The sequence below is a fragment of the Dicentrarchus labrax genome, unplaced genomic scaffold, assembly GCF_905237075.1.
Source record: "Dicentrarchus labrax unplaced genomic scaffold, dlabrax2021, whole genome shotgun sequence".
Classification (NCBI taxonomy): Eukaryota; Metazoa; Chordata; class Actinopteri; family Moronidae; genus Dicentrarchus; species Dicentrarchus labrax.
The window spans coordinates 17,559,643-17,572,057 of record NW_026136703.1 but is presented as its reverse complement, the minus strand read 5'-3'; the positions used below and the strand labels follow the sequence as shown (position 1 = coordinate 17,572,057).

Sequence of the window (12,415 nt, the reverse complement as noted above, 5' to 3'; positions counted from 1 at the left end):
AAAGATAAAAGCATGGCCAGTTCTTAGTCTTGCTGAGACATAAGTCCCCATTATATAAGCGAGACAATTGGATGTGTATTGACATCTGGGGGTGATTTGGCTGTGATAAAGTGTGCCGGATAGAGAGGGTTACACAGGGTACTTTCCAGAACAAACCAGGGTGGGGCTCTCTCTGAAGGCAAGAACCAGTGTGCCATGTGTCTAAGACTAAATGCATGATGGTAATCCATTGGTCAATTGGTCTCTGTAGTTTGCGTGGATTAAGTTTGGATCGTTTATTGTTCCATAAGAATGTATTGCATACGGTTCAAAGTTACACCAAATCAGCCATAGATTTTTTTGGGGGGGAATGTTATTCCTAGATACGTAAAGCCCTTCTTGGGCCAGCTAAAATGACCTGACTGGAAGAGTGACTTAGGGCAGTATGTTGTTAGGGGGAGTGCCATTGATTTTGGCTAGTTAACATCCAGAAATGTTTGAAAAATTGTCAACTATCTTCAGCAAAGAAGGTTCCGGATCGGAGACAAACAGGAGAATATTGTCAGAATACAGTATTAGCTTTTTCCTGTTTTTAAAGTATGATTATATTCATAAATTCAAAACCTCTCCTGCACGTTGATAAAACTTTTTTTTTAAATTACTCTAATCCATTACAGTTACAGAAAAGAAGATGTAATCAGATTATATTAACATTTAGTAAAAATCCTTAGTATACATAAGTTTTTCTTTAAAAATACACTAAGCAGACACATTTTTGGTGTTTTCTTTTCTAAGATTACATTGTTTTGTTGTCATCAGTGCTCTTCTTATTGATATTTCTTCTTCTTTATTTGCATGTTTGGTGTTGAGGTGATCCATAAGTAATGAAAGGTAGGTTACTGACAGGATTTTTAACAGGTAATCTATCTATCTATCTATCTATCTATCTATCTATACAATGTGCTATTTGTATTACTTTAAAGATCTGAGTCCACTGCATAAATCTTTTCATTCTTAATATATATTACATATATGAAAAGGAGGTGATGTAATTTTCAAAAATATTTGTTTGAGGGATGCATGGGGGGGGGGGGGGGCGACTTCAGTATGTCTAAACCCTGTCTACAGCCCTGGATGAAAACATTACTCAGCCAGAGAAATCTTTTTTAAATTTCTTCATTCAGTCTCTGTTCACGCACTCACAACCGAGAAATTCCCCGCGTGCGAGAGAAACAAAAATTAACATAGTATGAAAGGGCACAAAAAAAGAAGTGGTTACGTAAGGCCTACGTAACGATTTATTTATGTCTCTGGGCCAATAAAATGTCCTCAGCCGTCATGACGTAATGCGATCTACTCCAGAATAGCGCGCGGCGGAGGAGCAGCCACACGGAGCCGTTCAAGCCTCTTTTTTCTCTCTCCGGTTCCCTCTCGTCTTGTGTTTTGTTTATGTATGTGTGGTTCGTGTGGTCCGGAATAAGCCCGGCAGCAGGAGGGCGATTTGCGGCGGGATGTCGGCGCTAAAGGAGACCCAGTGTTACGGACTGTCCAGCGGTAAACTGAACCGCGGCGGCAACATCTCTGTTTTTCATGTCAAACTCACTGACAGCGCGGCAAGAGCCATTGGCTCCTTTCAACACGCCAAGGTAGGGTTGTTTTATTCATTCTTTATTTAACATTTACTACTCGAATAATCACTTCACGACTCGGTTTTTGTTGCACCACTTTTACTTAAAAGCGAAGTGATGAGAAAAAGGCGAGGAAGGCGGGTTTGTGATTTTCATTTGAGCCCGAACTTCACCAGTATATCTTCCTCCCTCCCCCCTGTTGGTTTGTTGTCTGCTAACAAGCCTCCTTTTTTTTTTTTTTTTTTTTAAATATGAAATGGAAATACATGTTGCATAATGCAATGCGGAAACGCGTCCCTGTGTGATGATGCTTGTAACAAGCTTGCTGGCCAAGTCGTTACAAGCTTGCTGGCAAGTATTGTGAATGTTAATCAGTGTCGGAGTCGAGGAGGGAAGAAAGAAAACAGGCTTTTGGTGGTGGTTGGGGGGCTGGGGGGGTTATAGTAGTAGGAGGGTATTTTAGATTGTATATGATGAGATTGAGTACTGATCTTTTTTCAATATATATATCATGAATGTAGTTGCAGCCAGTTTTTGTGTTCAGTATAGCTTCAGGGAGACAGATGGTCACATTCAAAATCAAACATTTGACCCAATTAATCACAAATGAATCACACACAGCAGGAAGTCTGAGTACAGAACAGTCATGTACACTTCCTCAATTCAGTAATTCCTAGTAAAGCAGATAGGAAACTCCTATTACAGTCACCCATCTTATAAAGAAAGGTGAAAACCACAGTGCTCTTATCATACCTCTCTGTTTTACTCTCATTAATGCTGTCATGATGAGACCGGCAGGAGCCGAGGGGGAAACCACCTGACGCTTCTAGCATGCACACAATACTGTGCACATATCTATCTGTCTTTATTTAGCGTTAAGTGTGGCTATTCATAACCCTCTTGGCCTGATCACAGAGACAAAAAAATAAATAAAAATAACACCTATATGTGTGTGTGTACAGACAGCCACCTCTCTGCACCCATCAACAGGTGGACTCACAAATCCTCTCCATGAAAAGGTCAATTAGATTCCAGTCATCACATACTTTCCGTCAGTGCTGCAAATGTGTCACTTTGGCCTGTCATTTCTGCACTTTCCTACAGGCTAATTCACCCCTGTGAGAGATGACAGGCTGTTATTTCACTGTATTCTCGTGTGACAAGATGTTGGATTTGAGCGGCATGTCGTATTGACCTTAGCCAGTACCCTCTTTAAAGTTGAATATATTTAAAGGGGCTCGTCGTGCAAAGGTGTCCGCAGGATATATGAGGGATACCTCTGCAGTTGCCAGGAGGTACACGGAAAGATAGTGGAGTACTGGCTTAATTAAAAAAAATTGCAATTATGATTTGATTTAAAAACCTATATGGACATGTCTGGGAAATAAGCAATCGAGACGGTTTGCTTGATCTTCAGTATTTGTCATCATTAGGGATGCACCAATTCGATACGCTGGATCAATATCTGTGTCAGTACAAAGGTTATTAAGGCTGCTGTCTCGAGGAAAAATGAGCAGCTCACTTCTTTCTTACTCCACACCTCCAGACTTTCAGTTTACTAGCCGAGGCGGCCTCAAATGACAAGTGATACATGTTTAAATTTTGTGAACTAGCAGTGGTATTGGCTGATAACCTGAGTTGAGGAGTTAGAATTGGTATGTGGAGAGAAGCTCTGACTGATACCAATTTTAGAAACATAAAAATAGAAATTCACATATTACTAATATTGGGGAATTTTTTTTGCTGTAATTTTTCTTTTCTATGCGGATTGTGCACCAATATGACTATGCAAAGGTACTCAGACGGCTTTTTTCTTAAACCAATAACTTACATAATGAATATTTCACTTAAATAATCTTTAATATGTTAATATTTTAACATACATTGTTAACCAATTCTAGCTGACACGGCAGAGAGCTGCTTCTTCTCCCTTACTCTGTGCAGTATTGTAAATTGCAGCACTCTAAATTTTGCAGTGACACTAATATGTTATGCATTGTATACCGGGAAAAAAGCCTGGTTTCATACCGGCGAATATTGGATTACATTTACGCAGATATCAACACAATCACAATATGTAATAGACCCCAATAACCAACTTCACAAGCCAAACATCGAACCAACGTGAATCACCACAGGCTGCAATTAAGGGTGTACGAGGGCATACTTGAGCTGTACAAAATAAAAGGGTGGGATCCACTGTCATACTTTTCACTATGCAGAGGCATGAAGAGCAACAGTGCACAGAGAGAGAAGTAAATGGGTTAGTACTAGCGGTAATGAAACCACAATGAAGGAAGATATAGAACTCGTACAAAAAGTGCAAACCACAAAACATCCTCTGTGTTGTATGTTTTACGTATGTCTGTGCTAGTATGTAATCAGACCTTGTTAAGTGTGTGGGTGTGTTTAACGGTCACTCCGAGACGCTCTCAAATCAAATGTGTTGTCTTTTTTCTCCAGGGTTTGTCCTCACATCCCACCATCTGTTTTAATGGGAACCAAGGGGTAAGAAAGAACATATATTCATTCTGGTAATTTCCTCTGATGCATTAAGATTTGAAAGACGTTAAATCAGTTTCTCTTGTCTGTACCTCTCTCCTTCACGTCACAGAAAATCACTATCCCTTGTTTGGAGAAAAGAGATGAATTGAGGATCTTCACCTTTGGTGTGACTAACGTTGCACGTGACAATCCACATGGAAGCTTTGACTGCGTCCAACAGCTCAGCACTGGGTAAAACGCATCAAAATGTCATATAAAACACACAGTTACTTTATACTTTTTGAATAAAAGTAATATTTGTTAGATTAAAGCTTCTAGATTTCAAGGGGGGAAAAAAAATAAATAAATATATAATAAGTTGATCAGATGGTAGCATAAAAATAGGGGACATCAGTCTACTTCAATTTAGGAAATTAACTGAGCTTTTGAACAAGTTTCAATATTTTAAAATGTCTCCGCTCCCCTACTGCTTTTAGAAAGTCACCCCACTGGTAACGTCTCTCTGTCAGTCTCTTTTCAAATGCCAGAGCGAACCCAGGGTTTCTGACTGTACAGGCACAATGTAGAGAACTAAATTTAATAAATGCAAGTACAAATCTGCTGTTCTGACTCCTGACAATACATAAACAATCAATGGAAACACACAGGGAAACCACAGATCCCTGTGCTGTAATGAGTATTTAAGTAGTCCAGCTGATGTACATCTAACTGAACACTTCCGAGACATAAGAACCAGTCAAGCAACTATGTACTCAAACAATCTTTCAGTTGTAATGGTTAACATGTGGAAGCCGTCTCTGTCGGACCGCTGACTGTACTCGCTGTCCTCCCTCCTCCTCCCAGTGCTGCCGAGGAGCTGTCATGTCTCGGGGTGATTCAGAAGAAGATGACAGTCAACGCTACAGATGACTCGTACGATAAGGCCCGTCAGAGCATGGCCCAAGCCGAGGAAGAGACACGGAGCCGAGGGGCCATTGTCATCAAACATGGGGGGCGCTTCCAGGGTAGGAAACGCAGAAAACACTCGCATGTGCACGGAGTCTGCTTGGTTATACAAGAGATAACTCCAGCTAAGGAATAAGACTGGCCTGAAGACAGATTTGTACTGTGCTGATAATATCCACAAAAGAAAAAAGAAAGGGTGGAAAAAAAAAAACACAGTCGGCCATATTGCATTGGTTGCTATAGTAACATGTGTGGTAACCAGAGACATAGTAACAGCCAGTGTTGTTTTCTCCAGCAGGTTTTTGTCCTTTTCTTCTTTAAGTAAACTTTCTATACAGTATACACACACACACACACACAGCCATGTATGTGCTCTATTGTATATATTAATACTATATTTGATCTAGTTGTTTTAAAGGACACAGAGACAAACATACTTTAAGAATATAGAAACAACATGCTCACCACAATATAAATAACACGAAAAAATAACACGGTAAAACCAGTGATTGAGCTATTTTTTTGTGTCACCGCTGCCTTTCTACGTCTAACCACCAAACCACTTCCTTCTAAACAGATATTTAAGCCACCGTCATCTTGTTTCAGTAAACGCGCACACACACACACAGACATACACACTAATTTTGATGATTTTTGTCAGTTCAGAGGAAGCCTGTACAAAACACTTCCTCACTACAGGCTTGTGCAACTGTGTGGTTATTTCCAAAATTAGATAGCAGTTTTTGCTCATGGGGAAGTGTGTGCATCTTCGTAGCCCGTCTGTGGGTTTCTGAAGAGGTGAAATTGGGTCTTTTCTCTTTTCTGTCACAGGACAGGATCCACTTCCTCTGGCGTCAGGGCTCTATTTAAGCAGTAATTTCATACCTTCGTAGTCGGGAGGTTCCCAGTACAACCTAGTCACTTTCTTTTCAATGCAGCACAGTGAGAATAAAAACTACAGCACGAGGTACCTTCCCTTTTTTAATGATGGAAAGCTCCGCCAGGCTCCTGTAAACTCCTTTGAAGATATTTTACCTTTATATGGCAGCTTTTGATGTGAGATTTCCTGTTTCCTCGCAGGCAAGAAGGTAACGGTGCGAGCCCCGGCCCCCGCGCTGGCCAGCCTGACCAAGCCCCGGCACCCGTCCAAGCATCTCCTCAGCAACGTCAAAAGGGGGGTCGGCGTGTCCAAGCCGAAGAAGGGTTCCTGTGCTTCGAACAGGAAGAGCGTGGGTGACGTGCAGGAGAGGCCGCTCAGGGAGAGAGTAACACACCTGCTGGCTCTGAGGCGGTACAAGAAGCCCGAACTGATCGTGAGGCTGCAGAAAGATGAACTGACCGCAGGAGACAAAGACATGCTGGACTCTGTACTGATGGAGGTAATTATTTCTCTTCTTTAGTCAGGTGAATAAAAGTCTCATTAAAAAGTATGCAAGAAGAAAAGATCTTCAGAGACAAACACAGGTGCTGTCAAAATGGTAACAAACACTAAACAAGTTTACATTTTTGCCAATTGAGTTATTACACAAGGATGTTAGACATTGTGAGGATCAAGAAAATTAATGAGTTTTTGTGTGTGTTTTGTGTATATTTGTATGCAGGTTGGCCAACTCAATAGTAGAGACAACTCATTTGTTCTAAAGGACGGTCTGTATAAGGAGCTGCAGAAGGACTGGCCAGGCTATACCTCAGATGACCAGAAGCTTCTTAACAGAATCCTCGTCAGGTAACACAAATGAGATACTTTTAAAGCCCGACTAAATCAACCAAATAGTTGTAGGAAATATGGGCCATCTCAAGAAAGTGTGAAGATTAGACAAATTGTTCGTATTAAAAAGCAAAGAACTAGTCGTCTGGCCCACTCTTTTCCTTTTTTTTGTCTTTTAATGGTAACTGGCTTTTCACTCACTTTCGAAACTCCGTCATTTCATATTTATCTGGCTGTTAATAACTAAAAGAACAAGAAACCTGGTTTCCATAATTGGGTAAAGTATTTGAAGATTGGCCAGCTAGACTGCCAGATTTCATCCTGGAGAAAGCAGGTTTCTTGGCCGATGTGTAACTGGGTTTCTAATTGGCTTTTTTACATTTACGTGTGTGCATGCCAAAGACTCTCTTGTGACAGCAGCAATACTGGAAACTGCCACTGCCTGCATTTCTTTTGTGCACGTCATCGCACAGATTGTGTGGCCGGTTTTGCACAAGCCAGCCCGCACCGAGAGGGAAGTGAAGCAACAGCAGCAGCAGTTTAGACTTGCAGATGTAGACACGTTGAAGTCGCCACCTACGTGCAAAGAAGAGCACTGCAGTTTAATCACTCGGCAGCTGCTGCAGGCAATGAGTGACTCAGCTGTTTTTCTTTTGTGTTGCTGCTGTTCACTTTGTGGGTTCTTTTGTGCTTTTACATTGAACACTTGTACCACCTGTTAACTGCACTTGTTTGTGTGACACTAATGCAGTGAGCTTTCTCGCCTGTATATCAGCACACATCAGCATGTCCATATCTGCATGGCCGCTGATGTTGGCGTCTTTGCTGATATGTGGTGTAGATTAGACTGGATGTCACATGAATGACCCTATGTGACATTTTTGTTGCTTGGAATCATTTACAAATGGCACTAAGCACACTTTAACATATGCAAAACCAAGTGTAGATTTAGTAGAATTGCCAGTTTGTTTATCACCTTCTTATTGCTGTGCAGGAGACTGTTTCAGCCACAACAGAACCTCCTCACCGTCCCAAAGGCCCAGGTCAGTCCACTGCGAGACACCCCTAACTCCTCCCCAGCACACCACCCAAAACCTTCCCTGCCCGAGGAGTACACCGACCCTCTGGCGAGTAAGAAGCCCAGGATATCCCACTTGTCCAGCAAAACAGCCAGTGAAAAGTCAAAAGTGATGCCGTCCAAACAAGTGGCTCATAGAGACATCACAGGAGCGATGGGGAATGATGGACAAAAGAACTTGCTTGATCCTCGAAGGCTTTTTGACTCCTTGTCAGAAGTCTGTCAGCGGGAAGCAGAAGTGGCCAAGAGGCTCGACCCAACTCCCCGTGCTCAGGAGGGGCCCAGAGGAACAGCAGACAACCCTCAGCCCAACTCTGATCGTCCTCCACCCCCTCTGGTAGTGCCAGATCTGAACAGACACACAAACAAAAGGAAGAAGAGCAAACACAAACACAGAGATCAGGTGAGAAAACTACTTTTTATTTAGTTTACAGCTTTTCTATTGTATAAGATGCATTTGTAATTGGGATTTGTTTTTACTTTGTTTGTTCCAGGAGAAGGATAGGTGGAGAGACAAGAAGGAAAGGAGAAAAGAGCGCAGTTCAGAGGATCCAAACAATCAAGTCTCCCTGGACTGCAAAGGTGAGTGCTGTTAGCTGTTGACGTCTGACTTTCAGTCCGTTTTTCCGTATTTTTAAACAGTTTGACATCGTTTCTTCTTTCTTACAGAGCCGAGCGAAATTATGTTTGATTCTAATGTGCTTCAAGCGGACAATGACCCAGCAGACTATTTATTGTAAGTAAGGTAAACCTTTTATTGGAGCAAAAAAGAGTGTGTGCATGTCTGTCCTTGCTTTCATTTTCTCCAAAAAAAATCACACTAAACATACATAACCTCTGCAGAGGTTGACAACCTCAACTGTAGGCACTAATCATAGTGTCCCTTTATGTTCTCTGCACAGGACGTATACTGGAATTCGCAGTCACGACCAGAGACAGAGCTACAAGCAGGACTTTAACAGGGAGTACAGCGAGTACAGAGATCTTCACGCACGTATTGATGGCGTGACACGGCAGTTCATGGAGCTGGACATGCAGCTCAAAAAGCTGCACCACGAATCACACAAATACAAGGTAAAACCTAAAGAAATCCAGCACTTCATTTTATGTTTAGAGCAACACTCATCCTCTGAAAGCTTTTTTTTTTGCAGTAGTTGAAGTATCAAAAGAAAATTTGCTGCTGCTGTAGCGTACACAACTTCCTTATTGTCATCCCAATGCTTACTATGTTCCAGTCTTTATTTCACAAAAATACTGTTTCCCCACTTGAAGCTCTGATCTTGCCCCAGAGGTTGCACATAAAGCCATATACTAGTAAAATAATCACTGAGTACAACACACTGACTAGATTTGTAAGGACACACAAAATCCACAGTTCATTAGCCCAGTTTTGGGGTTCCAGTTTAATATGATTTAAGGGAAAACAAAAGAAATACAGAAGATAACATATATATTCTGAAAATGTAACAAGTGGTGCTTCATGGGCTTGAACTCAAATCAGTAAGTCAGGTGTGGTCCATTGTTATTACATTAAAGGGTGGAAAAGTTGTGTTTACATTCACTGTTAAACTCCCTTTGCATTTCTTTCCTCATAAAACATTTGCAAAGAAAATATTTTAACTCCTACATTGTTTACATCCATGTTTACTAGCTAGCAGTCTTCTTCTCCGCCTTTGGTGGTGCATTGCTCAATATCTTGGTGTGTTAAATATAATAGTAATAGTAATAATAATAATAATAATAATAAAAAGTAATACATTTAAATCAACTATAGGAGCTAGAAATGAAGATTTTTCACATACATTCTGTTGATCAGTCAAGTTAAAGTGGTATGAAATTTTTCTATGGATGATTTAAGTTTTGCTTTTTTAGTCACATTTAATATTTTTAAGACTGTGCACATTTTGCAACTTGATAAATTAATTCTTATTTCTATTTTTCTCTCTTGCAGACGGTTCATAATCAAATTCTTCAAGAGTATTACAAAATTAAAAAGGTAAAAACTTTGTTTAAAATTCAATATTCATCTCAAGATTGCTTAATGGGACTCTACTCCTCTTTCTTTTGCTGTTACATAGATAAGTCATATTTATTTATTTTTTTTTGTCTCTATAGTCCAACCCCAACTACAACCAGGACAAAAGTCGCTGTGAATATCTACACAATAAACTGGCCCACATCAAGAAGCTCATATCAGAGTACGACCAACAACAACTCCGTGTGGATCCATCAAGTCTCAACTGAACTGTAGACCAGTGAGCTCAGAGAGTACAATGATCACCCCGAGGCAGGTGAGGTTCACGCTGCTGAACTGGAATCTGTGGTCTTTGTGGCTAAACGTAGTCTCACCGGACCTGCTGGAAATGTCATGGAGGTTGGGAGTAATTTGTGAAGAGCAGCAGTGGTGCGCTGGGAAAAGCAGCCCTATGATATGAGATCTTTTCTTTGAAGATGGGGAAATGGTTCGACCAATGGACTGCTTCTTCAGTGACACGATACTGCCAAGGACACAAGGAGTAACAATAGTTGTAAGGCTCCTACAGCTAAAACTCTCACTCTTAACAGATACATGAGATGAGGTGCTAAAGCCTAGAACATATGTAGATTCCCCATCCCCATCACACATTTTAGTTTTTTTGTAAATTAAATCAGTTTGGGTATTTGCCTATGTGTTTGCCATGTCAGTGTTTAAACTGAAAGCATGAGATAACTGCACGCTGTACATACCCAGACACCTCATATGAATGGCAGGTGGGCGTCCTGATGGCACCTTGGGATTCCCATCCTGCGAAGACATCTGTTCTGCGGGTTTTCCTGAAAGTATTGCCAGTGAAATGGTTACTAATTCTGGACCGGATTCATAGTATTCCACTGGTGTTGTCCTTCATGTGGCTTTCCCGGAGCACAGAAGACTGTTACGTTGAACATAATGCTTACTCGAAGTTGTATTCAGGGAATTTACAGTACGAGCTGCAGTAAAAGAAGCTTACACTTAAAACTGATTTTCAGAGTACAGAAAGGTATTGTTACTGTAGGCTGAGCCTGTTAAAAGAAATAAGATTTTGTTGCATGCAGTGTATTTTACAGAATGCATGAGGAATAAATCAGCAGTTTTGTTAGTTTTAAATAAATTCATTTGTATTCAATTTGTATGAACTTTTCCTTATTTATAATGCTTTTTATTTATGAATGCCACTCAAATCCCACACAATGCACTTATACATACCCTAAAACTAGAAAATACAAGTAAAAAAAATAGGTTTAAATGAACTGAAATGTATGTTTTAATTTGCTGGAATAAATATTAACCTTAATAAATATGACCTTTTTATTTAAATAAAATGTATTTTAAGTTTGCTATTTTTTACTTTCTTAGATGCCTTTTTGATTTTAAAGTGCTTCAAGTTGTAGCTTTCATTTACTCTTCGGTGAGCTGAGCTTTGCCTCTTACGACCGTCAAATCAATATATTAGTTCATTTGCCAAAGCTGTTTGAACACAAGGAATTTACTTCCAGGAGCTCTTAATCTACACCATGCCAAGAGCAAGTATAATGGACAATAAATATTGACAGAATATACAGCAAAATTAAGGACAACAAAGCTGAACATGCTGCGTTCTGTTGCACAAGATGCATCTCACACTGTATATCTCATTGATTGTAACACCAATGACCTAATGCTCTCTATGGATGAACCTATAAATTGCCAAGCTTATAATCTTCATTAGTGCTTTATTTAAAGGCCACATGCATGTCTGCGAGGCTTTATTTCATTAGCATCCATACTAAGCCAGTAATTCAGTGTGTTGCCTCTTCAGTGTGGCCTACCCCAACATCTCAAAACTGTCAAGCAATGTATTAATTAGACCATTAAAGGGCAGACTGAGTGTGAATCAGTCCTGCATTAAAGAGAGGTGCCTTTAAAAGACAAATATGTCTGTATTATTCACTGTTTTGTCTGTTAGAAGGGATCTACGGCACAATTTCAATCTACTCAAGCAGTGCCTTTATAAATACCCTTAAAGTTAGAAGATATGAGTACATTTATATTCCTTAATGAGATTAGTGATGTTTTAATTTTCTGGAAATGAAATGTCAGTGGTAGCACTGTCAGCATATTGTCAATATACAACAGGTCTGCCTGACGTGTTTTGATCAATTTTACTAATACAATAAAGTGTAAACTCAAGTCCTAGCACAAAGCAAACTTCCAGGGGAAAAATTAAAAACCAGCAAAATGTAATAGATTTTTAGTCTAGGCATGACTTGGGGAGTTCATATGATCCCTTGTGAAGTAAATTATAAGTAAGTAAATAAATACAGTAATTTATTTAACAAATATATTATTTCTATTGTATGTTCATGTTTCGTTTATGTTTTTAAATAAAGTTAATTTAAAAAAACAAACAAATACAAAGTGATTAATGAACTATTTCCTCTCTAACCTCTTGACGCTCAGTGACTTTATCTTCCGCTGCCATCATTGGCTGCGCAGTCACGACGCAACCTCACGCCTATTGGCTCATTCTGAACGGAGGCTTCTGATTGGTCCATTCTCGCCTCTGTGACCTG

The 12,415-nt window shown here is 40.1% G+C and overlaps 1 protein-coding gene across 1 annotated transcript; it reads left to right on the top strand.

Annotated features, from left to right (window-relative positions):
- The first annotated feature begins 1,330 nt into the window (after window positions 1-1,330).
- On the top strand, window positions 1,331-10,989 carry LOC127356726 (RNA polymerase II elongation factor ELL). The gene is made up of 12 exons (XM_051388729.1): window positions 1,331-1,625; window positions 4,071-4,115; window positions 4,222-4,343; window positions 4,956-5,116; window positions 6,138-6,436; window positions 6,659-6,783; window positions 7,760-8,246; window positions 8,338-8,425; window positions 8,513-8,579; window positions 8,746-8,917; window positions 9,795-9,839; window positions 9,959-10,989. The coding sequence occupies exons 1-12, from the start codon at window positions 1,491-1,493 to the stop codon at window positions 10,085-10,087; spliced, it is 1,875 nt and encodes a 624-aa protein (XP_051244689.1). The 5' UTR covers window positions 1,331-1,490; the 3' UTR covers window positions 10,088-10,989.
- Window positions 10,990-12,415: the final 1,426 nt, after the last annotated feature.

Coding starts and splice junctions, on each gene's coding strand:
- LOC127356726 (XM_051388729.1), top strand. CDS start 1,491: ATGTCGGCGCTAAAGGAGACCCAGTGTTACGGACTGTCCAGCGGTAAA. Junction 1,626..4,070: donor GCTCCTTTCAACACGCCAAG/GTAGGGTTGTTT, acceptor TTTTTTCTCCAG/GGTTTGTCCTCACATCCCAC. Junction 8,580..8,745: donor GACCCAGCAGACTATTTATT/GTAAGTAAGGTA, acceptor TTCTCTGCACAG/GACGTATACTGGAATTCGCA.